The 19264-nt window shown below is 35.5% G+C and overlaps 2 protein-coding genes across 2 annotated transcripts; one reads left to right on the forward strand and one right to left on the reverse strand.

Annotated features, from left to right (window-relative positions):
* Positions 1 to 1358: 1358 nt before the first annotated feature.
* Positions 1359 to 11123, reverse strand: LOC133872341 (probable 3-deoxy-D-manno-octulosonic acid transferase, mitochondrial). Its single transcript, XM_062309831.1, has 14 exons — positions 10780 to 11123; positions 10596 to 10689; positions 10473 to 10515; positions 10269 to 10391; positions 9334 to 9453; positions 8329 to 8407; positions 7963 to 8079; positions 7172 to 7269; positions 5895 to 5985; positions 5095 to 5214; positions 4905 to 4975; positions 3724 to 3979; positions 3058 to 3154; positions 1359 to 2194 (listed from the first exon to the last, which is right to left on the reverse strand). Exons 1-12 carry the CDS (start codon positions 10979 to 10981, stop codon positions 3797 to 3799), a joined length of 1341 nt encoding a protein of 446 aa, XP_062165815.1. The 5' UTR covers positions 10982 to 11123; the 3' UTR covers positions 1359 to 2194; positions 3058 to 3154; positions 3724 to 3796.
* A 4253-nt stretch (positions 11124 to 15376) lies between these two features.
* LOC133873957 (iridoid oxidase-like) lies at positions 15377 to 18226 on the forward strand. Its single transcript, XM_062311768.1, has 3 exons — positions 15377 to 15861; positions 15963 to 16435; positions 17459 to 18226. The coding sequence occupies exons 1-3, from the start codon at positions 15399 to 15401 to the stop codon at positions 18098 to 18100; spliced, it is 1578 nt and encodes a 525-aa protein (XP_062167752.1). The 5' UTR covers positions 15377 to 15398; the 3' UTR covers positions 18101 to 18226.
* The last annotated feature ends 1038 nt before the right edge of the window (positions 18227 to 19264 follow it).

Raw genomic sequence — 19264 nt, forward strand, 5'->3', positions numbered from 1 at the left:
TTCCCTCACCACGGAGCTCACCGGAAAGCCCCAGCACCTGAAAATCTTTGCTGGCACCGAGAAACAACAGAAAAAAAAAAAACCAAAGAACCAACAAACCAAAAAACAACCTCCACCGGTTCAAAACAACCGTGAAGAACAAAGCTCCAACAACCCTAAAGCTTGGAGAAAAAGACCATCCACCCCTGAAAACAAGCCAAGGAGGAACAAAAAAAACCACTCTAACCCTAAAGGCTAAGGGGAGACACCAGCATCGGGAAGGGAAGGCGTGAAGCCCGCCCTTCCGCGCGAGCGAAAACCAAGCAAACTCAATACTTTTCCTTCTTCGGTTTTTCCTTTGGAGAAAAAATATCCCTTAAGCCCTGACAAAGTAGAGAACCACTTAGTTGAGACTAAAGAGTCTCAATTGTATCTTTGTGTTTGTTTTTCTTCAAACCCCCATTTCGCTCTCGTTCGCTGCTACTAACGGGGTCTTGGTTGATTTCCCTTATTATTTATGACCCCTACCTAATCTATAAGTCTTACTCAAATCATGTATCTCATTAAATTATATGTTTATGTAAGAAAATATAAACTAGTTTTTTTCTATGCGAAAATCTAAATTATTTAACTAAAAGTAACTGATAGAAATTTAAGAAATCCATAATTGAGTTATCCAAGAAAATCTAAAGCATCTTTTTGTTCAGCTTTTACTCCCTAGTAAAAACCGTGTATTAAGTTATAGATTACTGACTATTATCCCCCAGAAACGGCAGAAGTGCATCAAAAAGTGGCTCCCATGACAAGTGTTAGAAGTAGAAATATCAGTCCTAGCTGGCGGGGCACCACATGCGACGGCAAATGAAAGAAAGCAACGGATTCCGACCAAACACGTGCCACACGGGTCGTTTCCTCGTTATGCAGCTCCCAAAGTCCCACCACTAATAGAAGTAGTATAATTCCTGCCTTCCTGGTTCCCATGGTGTACTTTGTCAGGGCAGCAATGCTCACCGTTATCACCACTTGACATGTTGGGAAAAACTTGTCAACGAACATGTGAGAGAACAGGAGATATATGCATTCAAAGGCAACTAAACTGGCATGGATCACTTCAACCTCCAAAAATGATACGACAATTTTTTTTTTTTCAAATTAGATTGAAAAAAATTCTTTTAATTTGGTCTATTAAATTAATAATATATTCTTAGAAGAATTCAAATCTTTAACAATTTGCTGTTCGAATTTTTAGCAATCCGAATAACAAATATAAGTGGGCTCTCCTATGGAGCTTGCTTGCTCCAAAGAGGGATGGCCTGTCCTAAAACCAGCTTGGACATATGAGTTCCATAAGAAATCTCTCAACAATTCGAACAGCGAGATTGTTGGGACCTCAATTCAACTTTAGAGCATGTGAGAAGTGGAAAACTGTCTGAAAAAACGAATTGCAAAAGTAACAGTGACAAGCTACCGTGGGAAACCCTAATCACTTGATAGCATCATGCATGCTAGTCATGCAGTAATCAAACTTTGACAAAAGCTAGGGATCCCTTCAGTCATTCTCTAAAAAGGACAAAGGGCTGCGTAACTACTAAATATATGGGTCCTAGTGATATGTAAAAGAACAAACTGTACAGGACCTTACTGCAGAGGATAAATCCCTCCCTGATAAATACACCACCATGTCCACTCTACGCTCCTAAATCCTTCACATGAATACTTGAGACCTCATGCAATGGCTGCTCCTACTGAGCATTCCAGATGTGACATATGTAACATTGTGAAGCTTGAAAGGATAGCTTGCATGTGGCGGAGGTTTGCCAGAGGTGATGAGAAGAAACCACCCTGGGATGTTCCTCCGGGCCACTTGGCCGTTATAGTGGGAGAAGCTAGCCGAAGGTTTGTTATAAGAGCAGATTACGTGAACCACCCAGTATTTCGAGAGTTGCTAGACCAGGCTTATGAAGAGTATGGTCACAGCAAGAGTGGTCCACTGGCCATACCTTGCGACGAGTTTCACTTCTAAGAGATAATCCAGTCCCTTGGAGGCGGTCTGAACATGAATAGATTCTCTTGTCATGTGGCTGTGTAAAAGCTGGGATTGTTCTCACGGAGGGACTCTATACCACTTCTTCAAGGCCTTGCAAGAAGATCGACATGCTAGAGCAGCAGCTGCAGCAGTAGGGGAAGGAGCAACACGGCAGAGGCAATCTGTCTCCTGCTGACCATTAAAGATTGACAAGCAGCATTGTTTAACAATTGCTAATGAAAGGTTTATAACATATTACCGTATGTTATTGAAATAGAGTACATGTTTATGGCTTTCACATTCAAAGTTTTTTTTTTTTTTTTAAAAAAAAAAAATCATATAAAATAAACACATAGAACACAGGAAAGAATGGAATTTAACCAATGGATCATAGGGGTAGAAGTTTCATTTACAAAATTAGTTATATCAAGGGCCATATAATATAATAGAGTGACATCTCAAACCTTTTTTAGATCAATTAGATTTTCTGTGATCCAGAAGAAACAACATATAGATAAAAATGCAGATAAAGTGCATCAAATTTGTCTCCAGTCAAGTGAAACTTGTTTCTGAGCAGTGAAAATAAAGCATTAGACCCCTTAATTAAACTGAAATATTTTCCACGTAGCCTAAAATTTAGAATGATGTAAGATATACAATTTAGTCTTACATATTAATCAATACCATCAATTTTATACAGGAACCTAAGTGACAACATAGGACTGGTACCTAGAACTCCCCGTAAGTGTAAATATTTTAATAGGCAAAATCCAGCTATGGCTGAAACATAACCCAAATCCAAAATCAGTCAACTTTTATAAATGCAGATCTTTCCTTAATTCATTTAAGTATTGTCTTGAATTATAGAATAGTGAAAATGCTCAAAGCCTGAAACATATCTTGTAAATGGTCCTAAACAGCAGAATGGAGGTACTAGATGATCTGTTCTCTAACCAGAACGAAAAGGAAAGAAAATTGATTGTCATGTACCAGCAGAAATAAAATTACACATCTAAAACTGAAAGATGTATACAACAAGTTGAATTTATTACCTTCTCTATTATTCAATGTTTTGAGCTCCCAGGCTTGAAATTCAGAAAAACAGGTAGATCAGAAAGTTTGCTAGATCCAAGCCGCTAGAGGCCAACACTACAACAGATTTGAAAGAAGATTATATCACACCTTGAAGCTTCCAAAACATGAATGCTGGAGCACCAAAACTTCTCAAGTTATGGGGAAAAGAACAAAGAAAGACAAAAAGAGAAGAAAATAATTCCCTCAATAGTTGTATAGTTTTGAAACAGTACCTTTTGAAGTAGGTAGATACATGAATAAAAAAGTGTAAGCTCAATATACATAGATTTCATAGAAACAGAAGTAAAAGAAATGTAGATAGAGCAAGCGACAAAATTTTTTTTGGTCCAGTTTGAAGTTGCATAATTATATTTCTATTTTATCCAACCCTAGGCCAAATGCAGCTTTGATACAAGGTAAGACTTGATTACAGGGCAACTTTAATTCCTCTTTCACCTTCTCCTACAGGAAAAAGTTGATTCCCAAATCGTGTGTACCCAAACAGAAAGCATACCACCAATATAGCACTTGCAGAGTGAGATTTGATAGATCATTGTGACTTGAAAGATACAGCTAGAGCTTCCATAAATTTCTTGTGTGATAATGAAGAACCGTAATAGGTTTCAGTCACAGTAATGGCATACCATCAACAAGTACTTCACTGTTGTAGAATGCACAACCTTAACTGTCACATTTACTTGTGTTGCATGCCAGACTTCATTTACTTCTAGCAAAGAGCCCTTTGAGAACATGGGAATTTAGTAGATTCCAAACATTGGTGACAATACCACTGGACAAAGCATGAAATGCTTGCTTCGCAGATGTGCAACGCGCTTCCAGAACTTTAGCATCACTGAAGAGCTCTTTGAGTGCTTTCTCAAGCTCTAATTTTCCAGAAACCTGCATGGGCAGTCACAATAAAAGACCCTCATTGAAAAGTTCCATATAATTCATAGAGGAAAAAATACAGAACAGTTATTTGTTGTAACGGTACAGAAGTCCTTATTTAATCCAAGAGGCCTTTTTATTAGGAATGAGTATTTGATCGATCTATCTCATATTATGATTTCAGCAGATAGAAGCCTAATAGATTCAGCTTAAAATTAAGCTGGATTTAAGCCCCTTCAGCCCATATGGTTCAAAGTAAGTGAATTAATTCATGGATTTTCTCAAAGAGTTCACCGTAGCAGGGAATGTTACTAGATTTTTTCTATAACCACTAAACAACTAAAGAACCATACAAGTGGTGAGACTTCATCCCTACATCATAATGGACAGAAATTTCCTATAACCCACATGTAAGAGTAACATGTGTCCCTTGGCATGTGAGAAGTAAATGTTGTTTTAATAGCATGTGCTTCTCAAATGTTTTTTTAATAGCATTAATTAAAAAACATGTGATTCTCACATGTTTAAATAACACGTCACTCTTAAATGTGGGTTGTAGGATATTTCCTACAAGCCGGTTTGTAGGAAATTTCTGTCCCATCATAATAATCCATTATTGCTAACATTAAATCATCTAAGAATATTTAAGTCAACTAAATAGGTGGAGTCCACTTGTGGATTATCTGTGCGCTACAAGCGATCATGGAACAACTCAGGTACAAATAGACTAACTTCATATGGGGTACTACAGATATGCAAATCAGTTGATATATTTCTTTATTTATACCAGATTTCTCATATCACAATTATCTTATCAAACAGTAGAAACATCCATTGTCATTTTGGAGAATTGATTCCAGAAAGAGTTTCAACTGATCTTTCAAACAATGTCAACTAAATTTTAAAGAAAATAATATAATCAAGAAGTTCTTCAAACCTGAAGAACAGACAAAGGGTTTAACCGCTGCATCTCAAGTACCATGTGTGAGAAATGCCCAACATGATGACCTGATATAAGCCAAAAAGGCAAAAGTTTCTATAATAGTAATTACAAAAAAAAACTATAAAAAAAAAAGTAACTAAAAAATTAATTGTTCCCAATAAGGTACAAGAGAAAAAAAGTTCACCAGTCAAAACAGCACAGCCAGCTGCAGCAGCTTCTGATATGTTATGGCCAGCTAAACCAGGGAAGAACGAACCTCCAACTACAGCTATTGGGGTTAAACTATAAAGTTGTCTCAACTCACCTACAAAACAAATTCGAAAGGATATAGTGACATTATGGACCAAATCTCCCCAAAAGCATGCATAACATTTGCACCCTTAAGAAGTATGATTTTCACACAGGAATGGCCTAAAGGAGTACTGAGCTATGTATCACAACATGTTATTGTCTCTTACTCAAGCCTCACTGTCAAACCTGCCAAGTTCAAGAATATCAGCAGGCACAAACTGAATGTCAATTAATTGGGCACTACGTAAACTCCACAAACCAAAAAAATGGAAAATGAAAACCGAAGGTAACAACATTTATCCAGGATCTGTCAAATACAAACTTAGACACCACCAATTAAAATGAATTAATGAGCATAGGGCAGGTGAAACTTTGACGTTTGCTCCCACCATGCAGTTTAAACCTCAATATGAATAGCAGGCACCGGTACCACCGGTACCAAAATGTGTCGAATTTATAGGAAACACATAGAATGGACAATGTGGAGAAAACATGAATATAAATAAGAGTCACATTACATCATCTATCATAACTAATAAAGGATTTAAGGTGGAAACTCTCTTTCTAGGTACATGGCATGTGCCTCATGAATGCCCCACACTTTTAATGTGAGTTTAAGTGAATTAATAATGATCTATTTGGCATCATTGTAGGAAAGAAATATAATAGAGAAAAAATTAGTAAAAGAAATACCTAATGTGTCCACGACATATATATTAGTTCCTGCCTCAAGTTTTTCATGCTGAGACCTCAATGCTACATTTTGCCCTTCTTTCTGCAATTCCTGCACTATTTAAGGCAAGAGAATTTGAAAAAAAATCCAAAAATATTTGGAGGTCTACCTCTTACGTGTTGAATCTTATGAGTCATTGGTTCATGAATTATACACATTTTCCGAAGCTCAATGGCAACCTAAGTTAGCTGCATAATGCTGTTTGGGTTTGTTTTGACTAAGCTCAGTCGACCGGGCATCGATTGAGGGTCATTGAAACCCTATTGAACTTTCTGCCTCAGGCTCGGTTGACCGGGGATCGACCGAGGCATCTATCGAGGCTCAATGGAGCTACTGCCTCAAGCTCGGTTGACCAAGCCTATGTCTCAATCGACCAAAGGGGTCCTGGCAGTAACTCGTTTCTCCAAATCTGCCCTCAACCCCATCTTTCGACCTCTTTTCACTTTAACGGATTTGTACACCCCATATACAACAAGTATACAATGAAATCTACTGATTGAAAAGGTTGAAAAGTGTCTAACTTTTAAATTTAAGAGAACCCTAGTTTTTGTAAAAACTAACATTACGTGCCTCTTGCATTCTAACAAAAGTCGGAGCATAACAACTCATTTATGTGCGTTTCCAAAGTGCATGCAAGCCCTTTTTACTTGGTTCTATGAAAATAACTATAAAACTCTATTTTAACACAACTCATTACGATAATACAACCACTCACGTGGTTATCACAATATTGTCAATATGTTTCTTATAGTATAACTATACATATATACGACACTACACGAGCATCATAACGCCATTTATGGGCTCCACGTGTCTCGGTCAATCAGACCATCATGACTTGCATTTAATGCGAGTCAAAAATCGGTCAATTCTAAGTCAAATCAGTTTGACACAAAAGTTTCTAGTAGAGGTTGGTCAATCGACACATATATCGGTCAATCGACCTCCAAAAAGATCTGATTCCTGCCATGTGTCAACATCTCGGTCGATCGGGCTTACCCTTCGATCGACTAGGTCTTATTCGTAGGAACCCTAATTCCTCTGTTTTGTCTAATCTTTCTTGGATATTTCCATACTTCATATTAAAGCATTCTAAAGGGGTATTTTATGTGTTTTATTTTCTTATGTGCTACAACTATCGAAATACAAAGCATCGTAATATACACACGCAAAAGAAGAAATTATAAAGAATTGAAATATAATCATACTGATAACTGGTATTGCAACAGAATCATACCTGAGCAATTTCAAGTCCATGTTGTGGATCTCGAGGCACAAGTATAGTGACCATATCTGGATGGATTTGCGTGAGCACTCTATGAACTCCTAGCATTACTGCAGAGAGCATTTGTGAGCACTTCAACTTTTCTTAAAACAAGCGAATAAAAATAAAACAGCATAAATAGTAAAGAAGAAAGAACCCAGAAACTGCTAGAACATGTCCATAAATATGTTAGAAACTAACTATAATGCCCCAGAGAAAACCAGTAATATCAAATCTGTAACTAGCACAAATGACACAACTCTCTCTCTCTCTCTCTCTCTCTCTCTCTCTATATATATATATATATATATATATAAAATAAAATAAAAAAGAAGACGAAGAAGAAGAAGCCAAACTCTCAAACATTGAACGAAATCATTGCTGGTCAATTAGTTCTCCTTTTTGCAAAAATGACCTAGAAAATATGAAAACGAAGTAATGTATTACACGAAATTAATGCTGCAAATTCAAGAAAACTAGCTAGTAGTACAAAGCGGAAAAACAAAATGAAATCATTTTCATAACAATGATATAGCTAACGTTGTTGGCATCAAAATACCCCAATATGTCAATTCTTTCAGTTGCATTACATTTGTGGAGTCCAGAATTATGTGTTAAATCAAAATTTTATAAAGCAACAACCGCTATTAACGTGGTAAGGTTGTGCCATAACAAGGAGATGAGGTCTTTGCATAAAATTCTGACTCAAAATGACAACAATCTAGAGTACGTATACTATTGGAGACAGACAAATGAGAACTGACTTTCTTCTTCACCCCTATGTATGGAAGACGCCATCCAAACCTGCCTCTGGGCAAGTTGTATCTTCAGATCTTCTATACTTCTTGAATACCCCCCAGAAACATCAAAATCTTCTACCACTGAATGGAAAAAATAGTAACACCTGATTAGAATAGACTATATTCATCTTTTTCTATAATTGTCAAAATATATTTATCAGAAAGTTTCCAAAAGTTAAAATAAGGAATTTGAATGACAGCAACTTAGTTATCAGAAGTGTTGTAATACCAAGTCAGAGAAAAGTAATTGTTTTCATTAGGGATCATCATTTATAAGGATCAACATTTAGTATTACTAAAAGGATTTGTACTCCTAATTGACAGGCATACCATATTTCAAGTCACCAGAAAAGTTTATGACAAAGGGAGGGGCTTGTAGTAGCTGAAAGTGGATTGCCTGCATAGTGCTCTGTGTCATAGAACAAAATTAGCAATTGTTAAATTATTATTTATCCTGAAATCTTAAACTGATAGGAAATTGTGAAGTTAATCATTTAATTAATATTTTAACATTCCCCTTCAACAAATGTTGAGGCTCAACATGTAGAATAATCATTTAATACCATTTATTCTAAAAGCTTAAACTGATGTTGAGAAGTTTTCGTCATCCTTTGACATGCTTATCTTCCTGATGTTTGAGATGACGTACAAGGATTAGGTCAGAGCTTATTCATTGCTATTACAATTGTTGTTATAAGGTCCATGAAAAAAGAGGGAAAAGAAAAGCGTCATAGGTTAGCTGCTGTTTATTTCCTGTCTTGTGCCTTTATTTGGTGTGTGTTATGAGAGTTTGATATCATATCCTATCAATAACAACCTTTGTTACCTTGTTTTTTTTACTATTTTTTGTCGCATGGGGAAATTAGTAGAAATCCTGTGCTCATTCACCGTACTAATGAACAAAAAATTAAAAATTTGTTTAGTTTTTCTTTTCCTTATTCTTTGGAACCACCAATGATTGGGAATAAACTATGGAGTCAAGGATTGTACTCAGGACCTTTACTTTGAGATTATGTTAAATTACCACTTATCATAAAAGCTTAAACTGATGGGAAATGTTGAATTTAATCAGTTAATTAATGCTTTAATACTTTCCTCACATGTGGGTTCAAATTGCTCATCAACAAATGAGGTCTAATATGCGGAATACTTAATTGAAATGGGAAATATACTATGGAGTTAGGGTTCGTACTTATGACCTCTATTCTAATACTATGTTAAATTATTACTTATAAGGCTTAAACTGATAGAAAATAGTAAATTCAATAATTTAATTAAAACTTTAATAGTGACAACACAACACAAATCAAACCATAAAAAACTTGGTCTACATACCAATGGGACAATCAAAGAAAATTTTGAAAGCATCAATGAAATAAGTGGAAGTAGCATGGGTCCGGAAAAACGCTTGAAGGATTTTGTAGACATCCGAGCATTCAATAGTGCCAAAACTATCTGAAGAGATAATGGAGGCATATAAGCTATGAGAATCAATAACATTATGCAAGATACATCAAAATGCATTTTTCACATATACATACATACATATATATATATACACACTACGACAGGCACATGATTGCGAAAATAGGCTTGTAAAACAAACAATTAAGCATACATATAAAACAACAGGACTAGGATCTCTATATTTCCTAAGGTAACTCCGCGGCAAAGCTCTTAAAATCTCAACTATTATTCAAATCTAATGGTCCATATATTACCACCACAGTACTTACCATGTTTAAGAGATCCTTAATTTTCTTGAGTTCACTGCATCCTAATTCATGTGATAAATGTTGAGGCAATAAAATTTGAATCAATTAGTTTAAAAATAATGGTTGAGATTTAAAGATTACCACTGTGGAATTATCCTAAGAAATCTAGAAGATCTTAATCCTAAAAAAACAACCCTACTCTACAAACCATCATGTCTTTAAATCAACCTTCTTCCTTGAAATGCTGGTTTTAGATACTAAAAGCGCAAGGACAAACAACCTTTATTTTCTTTTCAAGAAATATGTTAAATCACCATTTATTCTAAAGGCTTAATACTCTGCACTCCCTTTCATGTGTGGACCAAACAACACAGAGAATATTTTAATTGAAAATGAGGATAAATTGTGAAGTAAAGATTCGAACTTTGGACCTTGATTCCATTACCATGTTAAATCGCTCTTAAAAGAGCCAATAGAAAATAGTGAATTTAATTATTAAATTAATTCTTTAACAAAGTAATATAAAGGAGAGCCAATGAGAAAGGAATGGCTTACACCATTTTCTGAAGCACTCATAATAAGATTTGGCCACAATTCACTCTCTATTAAGACAATTGCGTTTGGCTTCCAATAGTCAAGAAAAGCGCCCACTGCAGTTGGAGTATCAATTGGCGCAAACTGGTTCAACCGCAACGATTAGACCACATCAACACAAATGTCACAAAGACAAATAGTAATGCATCAAAGTTTATACAGTACTTGATATATCACACCACTCGGAAGCCGTTTATCTATTACTTCGCTGCACCAAGCAAAAAGCTCGCACATATAAGCCCCACGAATTTAAAAAATTTGCATATAATAAACAATATTATTTCTTACAATGCGGATACTGTTGTTGTTGTCATCAAGATATTCAAATCAGGGCTTTGCTTTATGCATTGTTTGATTATAGGAATCGCCGACATTCCTTCACCTGGATTTTCAAAAATCAAAAACAAAAACAAAAACAAAAAGGAAATACGTAATTTAATTAAATAAATAAATAAACAAACAAAATTAGAACCTAGAGAGACGGCGTGGAACCAGAGGAGTGGGCCGGGGGGGCGTGGGAGAGAGGCCCGGCCAAGGCGCTCGGTCCAGCGGTCAGGGTGCTCGCGGCCTCGGAGCCTGCGATAGCGTAGGTGAAGGTTCAGCGCCGGCGATACACCGTAGCTCAGCGCCCTGTAGATCTTGTACATCAGCTTCCCACTCTCTGTTGCCGCCATTTCAATTCCCAAATTTTCGCACGCTACAAACTTTCTTTTTAAGTTCTCGGGGTTTGGCTGCTTGTGGGTTTATTTCGATCCTCAGTGGGCTCGGTAGGGCCGGAGCGCGAAGCTGCGCGAACGGGGCCTGATTTTATACAGAATTTGTTTAAAGTTCAAACAAAACATTTTCGTACACCATACGTAATAAGTCACAGAAAATGGCCAGACGGCATTTGGGCTTGGGTTCGGACCTTGGTCATTGGTATGGGCATGATTGGTTTATATGTCCACTTTTTGCCAGTCACATCAGCAAAAATAATTGTCTACCCACCATAGGTGAGGTGATCTGATCTAGTGGCTACAACCACCGTATCTTCTTCAATCTTATGGTCCTGACTCCTGAGTCCTGACCCACCTAACTCGCATGGTGGGTGGAAATGGCGCTAACGAAGAGATAGGAAATAAATTTGTTTTGTCTTTACGTGACACTCTCACATGATGGAGTAGATATGAGAGAGTTGAATGAAATTGTCTCTAGCATTATTCTATTAGAAAATAGTTACAAAAAAGTTATTATCACATAACCATAAGCATGTATAAATTTATAGATTTAAGATATTTAGATTAACAAAGTTGTTATCGTGTTGTATTTTAATATTCCATTAGATACTTTTCTTGATTGTTTATCTTCCTATCAATAATTGGTTTGAAGGCTAGCTATATTTTCTTGATGTGCTTTTTTCATATTCTTTTTTCACCCAACACCATACTTGTATACTACTAATTCACCATCAGTCACCCAAGAGGCCAAGAGCACGTTTGCAAGGTGATCTTGTTGATTCATGCGGGATTTCACATGTCCTACTCAAGTTGGGATGTATTTTTGGTTAACTAAACTTTCGGCTAATTTTTACTGAAACATCATCCAGTTGTATAACAGTCGTATAATAATATACTAAATAGTATTAATCTTAAAATGGGTATTGAGTTTGAACTTTTAATTATCCCAATTTTCAATTAAAATATTCTATTAGTTGTTTGGTTCTACGCGTGATAGATAACCAGTAATTTAACAGGGTTGCTCCCATTTCATTCCTTGTTAGTATGAGAATCATTAATTTGTACTTTATAATAAAATGATATGGCTTAGGTTTTTTATTTATTTATTTTTTTTTTTAAAAAAAAAATCCTATATAAGATTTTTTTTGTAGTTTTTTCAACGGTCCAAATTTAATTCAATTCTCTCTCTCTCTCCCTCTCTCTCTCTCTCTCTCTCTCATGAAAAATCTAGAATTAAATATAAGCCGTTGAAAAAATTACAAAAAAAATTATCCTATAATTTTTTTTAATTTATTATTTTATAGCATCTAAGCCAAATCCACGACAAGAATAAAGAGCTAGCAAAAGAAGGTGTAATATCAGAAGATAATAATCTCATTTTTTAGTAGCAACTCAAAAGTACCAATGGACCTTATGACTAAAATCAGATCCTCTCCGGTTCAAATCCGGTTCCTTAAAAATGAGTGGCAAAATTGTAATGACAAATTTGCCCCTCTTTTTTAAGAAACCGGCTCCTCTCCAATTCATTTGAATTGGATAGGATCCGGTTCCCTTGTGACAAGAACATGACCAAGAATAACACTACTTTTCATACCCATTTATCATATTTCTATCACACCGACTGACCTTACATATTTTAAGTGGCTTTTCATTTTTTATTTATTTTTTAAATGAAGTTACTTAAAACACATCACGTCAACTAATGTAAAATAAGTGTTATAAATGGGTATAAAGAGTAGTATCACTTTTGTGGTAACCCTCTTATAAATTGACGTGATTGTCGATGCATGTGAAATGCCACTAACTAATGCGACATTTAATTATCACAATTTAATGTAGGCTGACATAATAAGTGTTACGTAAACTATGACGTCAGTTATACGTAAATGATTTATAATAAAAGTTGTTGAATCGGTAACAACACTCAAATATTAATTATTTTTACTATTATATTGTATATACTTTTGAAGCTTAATTAATTCGAGATCTACCTTGAAGTATTGCACTACGCGTTGCTCAGCAGTGACATTGCGTGGTCCAGAATCCAGATCATAATTAATGGCAATTATATGGGTTTTAAAATCGAATTATTTGATTAGGATTGGATGATAGTATACGAGAATATGCTTCCAAAAGTCATGGTCGACGCACATTACCTCATTTTCCAATCATATTCATATTAACTCTGTTTTTGGCCAATTGGTTCCCACAACAACAAGTAATGCTACTTCTCATACCTATTTCACATCGAACGATATTAATTACATGCATGTTTTAAATGATTTTTTATGTCGATTAACCTCATAAAAAAATTAAAAATTAAGTTACTTAAAATATGACACGTCCTTTTAAAATAAGTGTGATAAATGAGCTTAAAGAATAACATTATTCAGATTTACTAGGGTTATCTCCGTTAAAAGCACAATCCCCGTGCAATTAGGGCCAATCAAGCAAGGGCCCGACGAAAACTACCCAAAAGTATATATATTTGAGCAATAGATCGCAGCTGGCCGGGTGCATGCCCCAGCTAATCACGCAACTTAAACGGATTTTCTCAGGCCCTCAAAATCAGCCATTGTCCCGCGCAAAAGGATGTATTCATAGATCTCATATATATATATATATATATATATATATATATATATATATATATATATATATATATATACCGTACATTTAATGATGCAATTTAAATATAATAATTTGTTTGAAGGAGTGTTTAATATAAATTAATTAATATATCTATCATATATATATATATATGCTATTTCGTACATTCAAATATGTGTCGCCTTGCAACGACGACAAAGAAGAAATATAAATTTTGTTATACATGATTATGCATGCATGGACCACGGTCCCCTCACTTTTAACCCATGCACAAGCAGATAGAGCTTTGTTCTCTAACGAGAAGTATCTTAATTAGTTAAGATGGAGCCATGACGACGTCCGTCTAAATTAATGCATATTGAAACTCAGAAAATAAAATATTTGAGATACTATAATTTTTGTTATAAATTAACGTAAAATTAAAAAAAGGTTCATATTTTATAAAAATGAATGTAATGTGAACTGCCACATTATAACAATCTATATTTTAGAGACCGACATGATATATACCACATGAACTACCATCGTAAGAAATTTGTGGCAAAAATTATAGTACCGTTAATCATCACTTTTTGTCAGAAAAATACATATAACATGACCTTGGACTAACCGGCAATATATATATGGTCAATGGTGTCTGCAAATTTGGGAGCTTAATTGTCTCAAAGAGTAATATTTGATATAAAAAAGTAGAAAATATTGCTGATTTTAATGTCCTTGTTGAGTTTTTTTTTTAATAGAAGAGCCAATCTTGAGAGTAACAAGACAAGAGGAAGAATTCTCTTTCAATTCTCCCGTCTTTTCTCTCTTTTTCAATCCCACCCTGGTGATTTCATTAATTATTGTATTAACATATATATAAGCGAAGAAAATAGAAAGTAATTAGAAGAAGTCTCAAAATAGAAAGGAAAAAACTCTACAGTATTATACTAAATGACTATTTCAACGCTCATACCATACAACACTTTACATTGCATGCACCTTTATTCAAACATATTTTCTATTTTTAATATTCTCAAATGTATTTGTCCTCAATTATTTTCGCAAGTTAATGAGTGCATCTATATTCTTTAATATATTATCTTATTATCGATCAACATTATCTACAACCACGTTCGTTTATCACTTTCAAAATAAGGTATCTAAACTTTAAAAAGTGTTAATTTAAGACATTCATTTTTCAATTTTTTTTCAATTTTAATCTTCCATTAGAATTTTTCGTTAAATCTTGTAAAAATTTTCAAAATACCCCTCATTTTTTTAAGAAAAAAAAAAAGAAAAAAAATTGCAAGAGTTAAGGTGTTGGTCAGAATTTAACGGAATTTGCAAAAATACTCATGCCTAAATCTTTGAAAAAAAAAATTATTATAAACACAGGGATATTTTAAAAATTTTGATAGGATTTAACGGAAAATTCTAACGGATGGTTGAAATTGACAAAAATTGAAAGATGGATATTTTAAATTGAAACTTTTTAAAATTTAGGTACCTCATTTCAAAAGTGATAAAGATCATGGGTTATAAATAAAATTCTTCAAATAAAATATTATAAAAATGTATATAGATAGAGACCCATGATATAATCTTATATATCCAAGAGTCCTTACAAAGAAGGACGAAATATTGATTTATACGATAATTTTTCAATTTTTTTCCGCAAGATCTGTCACATAACTAGGCAGAATTAAACGCTATAAAAACCGACCCAGGAGCTAGAGTTATTGCAAGCCAGCAAACAAACCAAAAAACCCAACATAATTAGAACATGGAGTACGGGGCTCTGGGGTTGATCCTATCTCTATTGCTATGGGTTGCATGGGTAATAATGATACAGCGCCGCGACCGACACGTTCGTTTGAATCGTTTGGAGGAGCAAGGTGATCAGCTCCCACCAGGGCCTAGATCGTGGCCAGTGGTTGGAAACATTTTCCAGTTGGGTTGGGCACCCCACGAGTCCTTTGCAAAGCTGGCTCGACGGCACGGTCCCATCATGACCCTTTGGCTAGGGTCAATGAGCACGGTGGTCATCTCGTCCAAAGAAGTGGCACGAGACATGTTCAAGAACCATGATGTGGTTCTTGCCGGTAGGAAGATTTACGAGGCCATGAAGGGGGACTATGGTAATGAGGGTTCCCTCATTACTGCTCAATATGGATCTCACTGGCGCATGTTGAGGCGCTTGTGCACCTCGGAGTTTTTCGTCTCAAGCCGTCTGGAAGCCATGAGAGGCACTGTTATTAATTCCTTCAACTCATGATGTTTAGTTTTGATAAACTTTTAGCTATAGATCGAACAGTGTAATTTACTGTTGATATATATGTTGAAACAGGTGTTCGTGGGAGGTGCATCGATGAAATGGTGCAGTACATAGAAGACGCTAGTGCATCTGGTACCAAAGGCATCGATGTTGGGAGGTTCTTCTTCTTGATGGCTTTCAATCTTATAGGAAACCTTATGTTTTCAAAAGACCTGCTGGACGCCAAATCAGAGAGAGGGGCCAAGTTCTTCTACCATGCAGGCAAGGTGATGGAGTTGGCAGGGAAGCCGAACGTGGCGGATTTCTTGCCAATTCTTAGGTGGCTTGACCCACAAGGTATAAGAAGAAAGACCCAGTTCCATGTCGAACGAGCCTTTGAAATTGCAGGGGGGTTCATTGCAGAGAGGATGGAGAGCATGGAAAATGGTCATAATGATGAAGAAATCAAGAGAAAGGACTACTTGGATGCGCTTTTGGAGTTTCGTGGTGATGGTGTGGAGGAACCCTTAAGGTTTTCTTCAAGAACTATCAACGTCGTAGTGTTTGTAAGCGATCTTTAATTTCTTTCCATCTTTTGCAGCTTCCACACACAGCTAGCACACCATATATCCACGCAAATCTCTTGGTGTTGCCACATATGACATGTTTTCTTTTAAAACTATTCTTAAAAGTAAAAATATCTATATCTTTTTCAATTTTTTTTAAAAATATATTATAATTTTATTCTCCATACCATTAATTAAGTTCCATTAAAATATATACAATTTGTGATTAAATTTTCTTTGAATTGGGTTAGAGAAAGTTTCTTTAATTTAGCCTATATTAAATTGATATATCTCCTTAGAACCTGTGATTTTTAGTTGCATTTTTAATAGAATCATCTAATAAATTGACATGTATCCTTAGAACAAGACAAGTAACAGCTTTCATTAAAAATTTTAAAATGCATGTGAAAAATTACATCCTTTAAGCGTACATGTCAAGATTCTAACCTAATTTACAGGAATGTTGTATCGTTTATAATACCTATCATAGTGCAATCTAGTGGTCAAAGGATGGATTTGGAATGAGTTGTAGAGTCAGACATTTTGAGTCTGATTATGTATGCGTTTATGACAGGTGAGGTTTGAATGAGTAATTTTATGCTTGTGTCATCTCAAATGTCATGTGGCTTTTAAAATTACAATTAAATTTGAAAATTCATTATTGAAGTTTGATTAATTAATGGTAATTTTAAAATCATATGATATTTTAAAGTCATAGCATTACTCGGTCCCAATAGCCTTGCTTTTGCGAGCCTTGCTTTCTCATCATTAAAAAAAATAATAATAAAAAAATTGCTTTATTTTAAGACAGATCAGGAGTGCTAAAAGAGAAATGATTTATTTATCCTTTTGTCTTTTTCTCATCTTCTCACTTTTAAAAATTATTATTGGATCAGTACAATCTATCATATGAGTTCTACAGTATTAGTAGTGATTTTTAAAAGTAGAAAAATAAGAGAATGACAGGAGAAAGATGTGTATATATCGCATGGTGTCAAAATTGGACTACTATGGACATTTCAGGAGATGTTTACCGCGGGGACGGACACAACGACGAGCACACTTGAGTGGGCAATGGCTGAGCTTCTCCACAACCCTGAAACTTTGAAAAAAGTCCAGGCGGAGCTGAGGATCACCGTAAGCCCAAACAAGAAGCTTGAAGAGAAGGACATCGAGAACCTCCCGTACCTCAGAGCTGTCATAAAGGAAACGCTAAGGCTACACCCACCTCTCCCTTTCCTAGTCCCCCACATGTCCATGGACTCCTGCAACATGCTCGGCTACTTTATTCCAAAAGAAACACAAATCCTAGTCAACGTTTGGGCGATTGGGCGGGACCCCAAGACCTGGGACGACCCTTTGGTTTTCAAGCCGGAGCGGTTCCTGGAGCCAAACGCGGTGGAATTCAAGGGGCACCATTTTGAGTTCATACCCTTTGGATCTGGGCGACGCATGTGCCCAGCCATGCCACTCGCCTCCCGTGTGCTTCCGCTGGCTCTAGGGTCTCTCCTCCACTCGTTTGACTGGGAGTTGGCCGACGAGCTTAAGCCGGAGGAGATGGACATGGCCGAAAGGATGGGGATAACGCTCAGGAAAGCTGTCCCATTGAAGGCTGTGCCAATAACTTTCAATCGGCACTGTGTTGGTAAGAAGTTCATGTGTTAAACAACTTTTATTCCTTTTTTTTTTTTTTTTTTTTTTTAACTGCTGATTGTCAATCAGGCAGACCTGTAATTAATGAGTAATGCTACACATCATCCTCTTGTCCTCCTTTTGTCACCCCAAAATTGATGTGGCTCTTAAAATCACCATTGGATCAAAATCCAATGGTGATCTATCATAAATCCAATGGTAATTTTAAGAGCCACATCAATTTTAGGGTGACAAAAAGAGGACAAGGGGATGATGTGTAGTATTACTCGTAATTAATTATTCTACATAATGATATGATTTACAATGTGTGGAGATTGTAATATATATCGTGGCTATGATCTCTTGTCAATTGTCGTTTCCAAACAAGTATTATTTATAGAAGAATGCTAGACCTCTTTTTAGTGTCTTTATAGGGTTTTTTTATGTTGACATGTCATCCTATATTTTTTAATAAAAATAAGAGAGATAAATCAAGCTGTAATTTTTCTTTATTAAAAACAGAATGTTATATCAACATAAAAAGACCAAAAAAAAAAAAAATAAATACTAAAATGAGTTCTAACATTTCTCTTATTCATATATGGACAATATAAAATGGGTCTGACATTTGTATCTTGTAGTGAAAAAATCTTAAACTAGAAACCTTGATGAAATGATTGACTTTGTAAATAAAGAATTTTCTTTTTCTTAATCTTTTTTTGTACGTAGTTTTGTTGCCGTCCATCCTATTATTCAAGGGTTTAGTCCAAGCTACAGCAATAAATCAAATATATATTGGAAAACATATAAGAAACCCAATACAAAGTAGTGGACATTCATTGACTGACGAATGAGATTGACCACAATATAAAAGGAAAAGTACACTTTGAGCCTTCTTCGATATTTTGGACTTGGAGCTGTGGACATTTGGGTCGGATGTGATCGGTGATGCAGCAGTGATGACAGGTGGGCAGGCTTCTTTTTGTTGGAATACTGCTTGACTTTCTCTGCAGAAATATGGTTAGCATTCTTACAAACAATATTGCCCTTACCTTTTATATGTCTCCTATACGGAGGGACATATTTTGATGAGGAAGAATCTTCAATTTCACTTTTTCTCAGAGCATCCTGCTTAATCCAAGGCCTGTAGGATTTCAACAAATAACAATTTGGCCTAATATGACCAATCTTCCCACA

The sequence above is a fragment of the Alnus glutinosa genome, chromosome 7 (genome assembly GCF_958979055.1).
Source record: "Alnus glutinosa chromosome 7, dhAlnGlut1.1, whole genome shotgun sequence".
NCBI classification, from domain to species: Eukaryota; Viridiplantae; Streptophyta; class Magnoliopsida; order Fagales; family Betulaceae; genus Alnus; species Alnus glutinosa.

What these genes read in the sequence shown, in the direction of transcription:
- LOC133872341 (XM_062309831.1), bottom strand. Translation starts at nt 10,981, where the DNA reads ATGGCGGCAACAGAGAGTGGGAAGCTGATGTACAAGATCTACAGGGCG. An exon ending in GTTCCACGCCGTCTCTCTAG is followed by an intron (nt 10,690 to 10,779) that starts GTTCTAATTTTG and finishes TTGAAAATCCAG; the next exon opens with GTGAAGGAATGTCGGCGATT. An exon ending in ATGGACTTGAAATTGCTCAG is followed by an intron (nt 5,986 to 7,171) that starts GTATGATTCTGT and finishes TAAATAGTGCAG; the next exon opens with GAATTGCAGAAAGAAGGGCA.
- LOC133873957 (XM_062311768.1), top strand. Translation starts at nt 15,399, where the DNA reads ATGGAGTACGGGGCTCTGGGGTTGATCCTATCTCTATTGCTATGGGTT. An exon ending in CCGTCTGGAAGCCATGAGAG is followed by an intron (nt 15,862 to 15,962) that starts GCACTGTTATTA and finishes ATGTTGAAACAG; the next exon opens with GTGTTCGTGGGAGGTGCATC. An exon ending in CTATCAACGTCGTAGTGTTT is followed by an intron (nt 16,436 to 17,458) that starts GTAAGCGATCTT and finishes TGGACATTTCAG; the next exon opens with GAGATGTTTACCGCGGGGAC.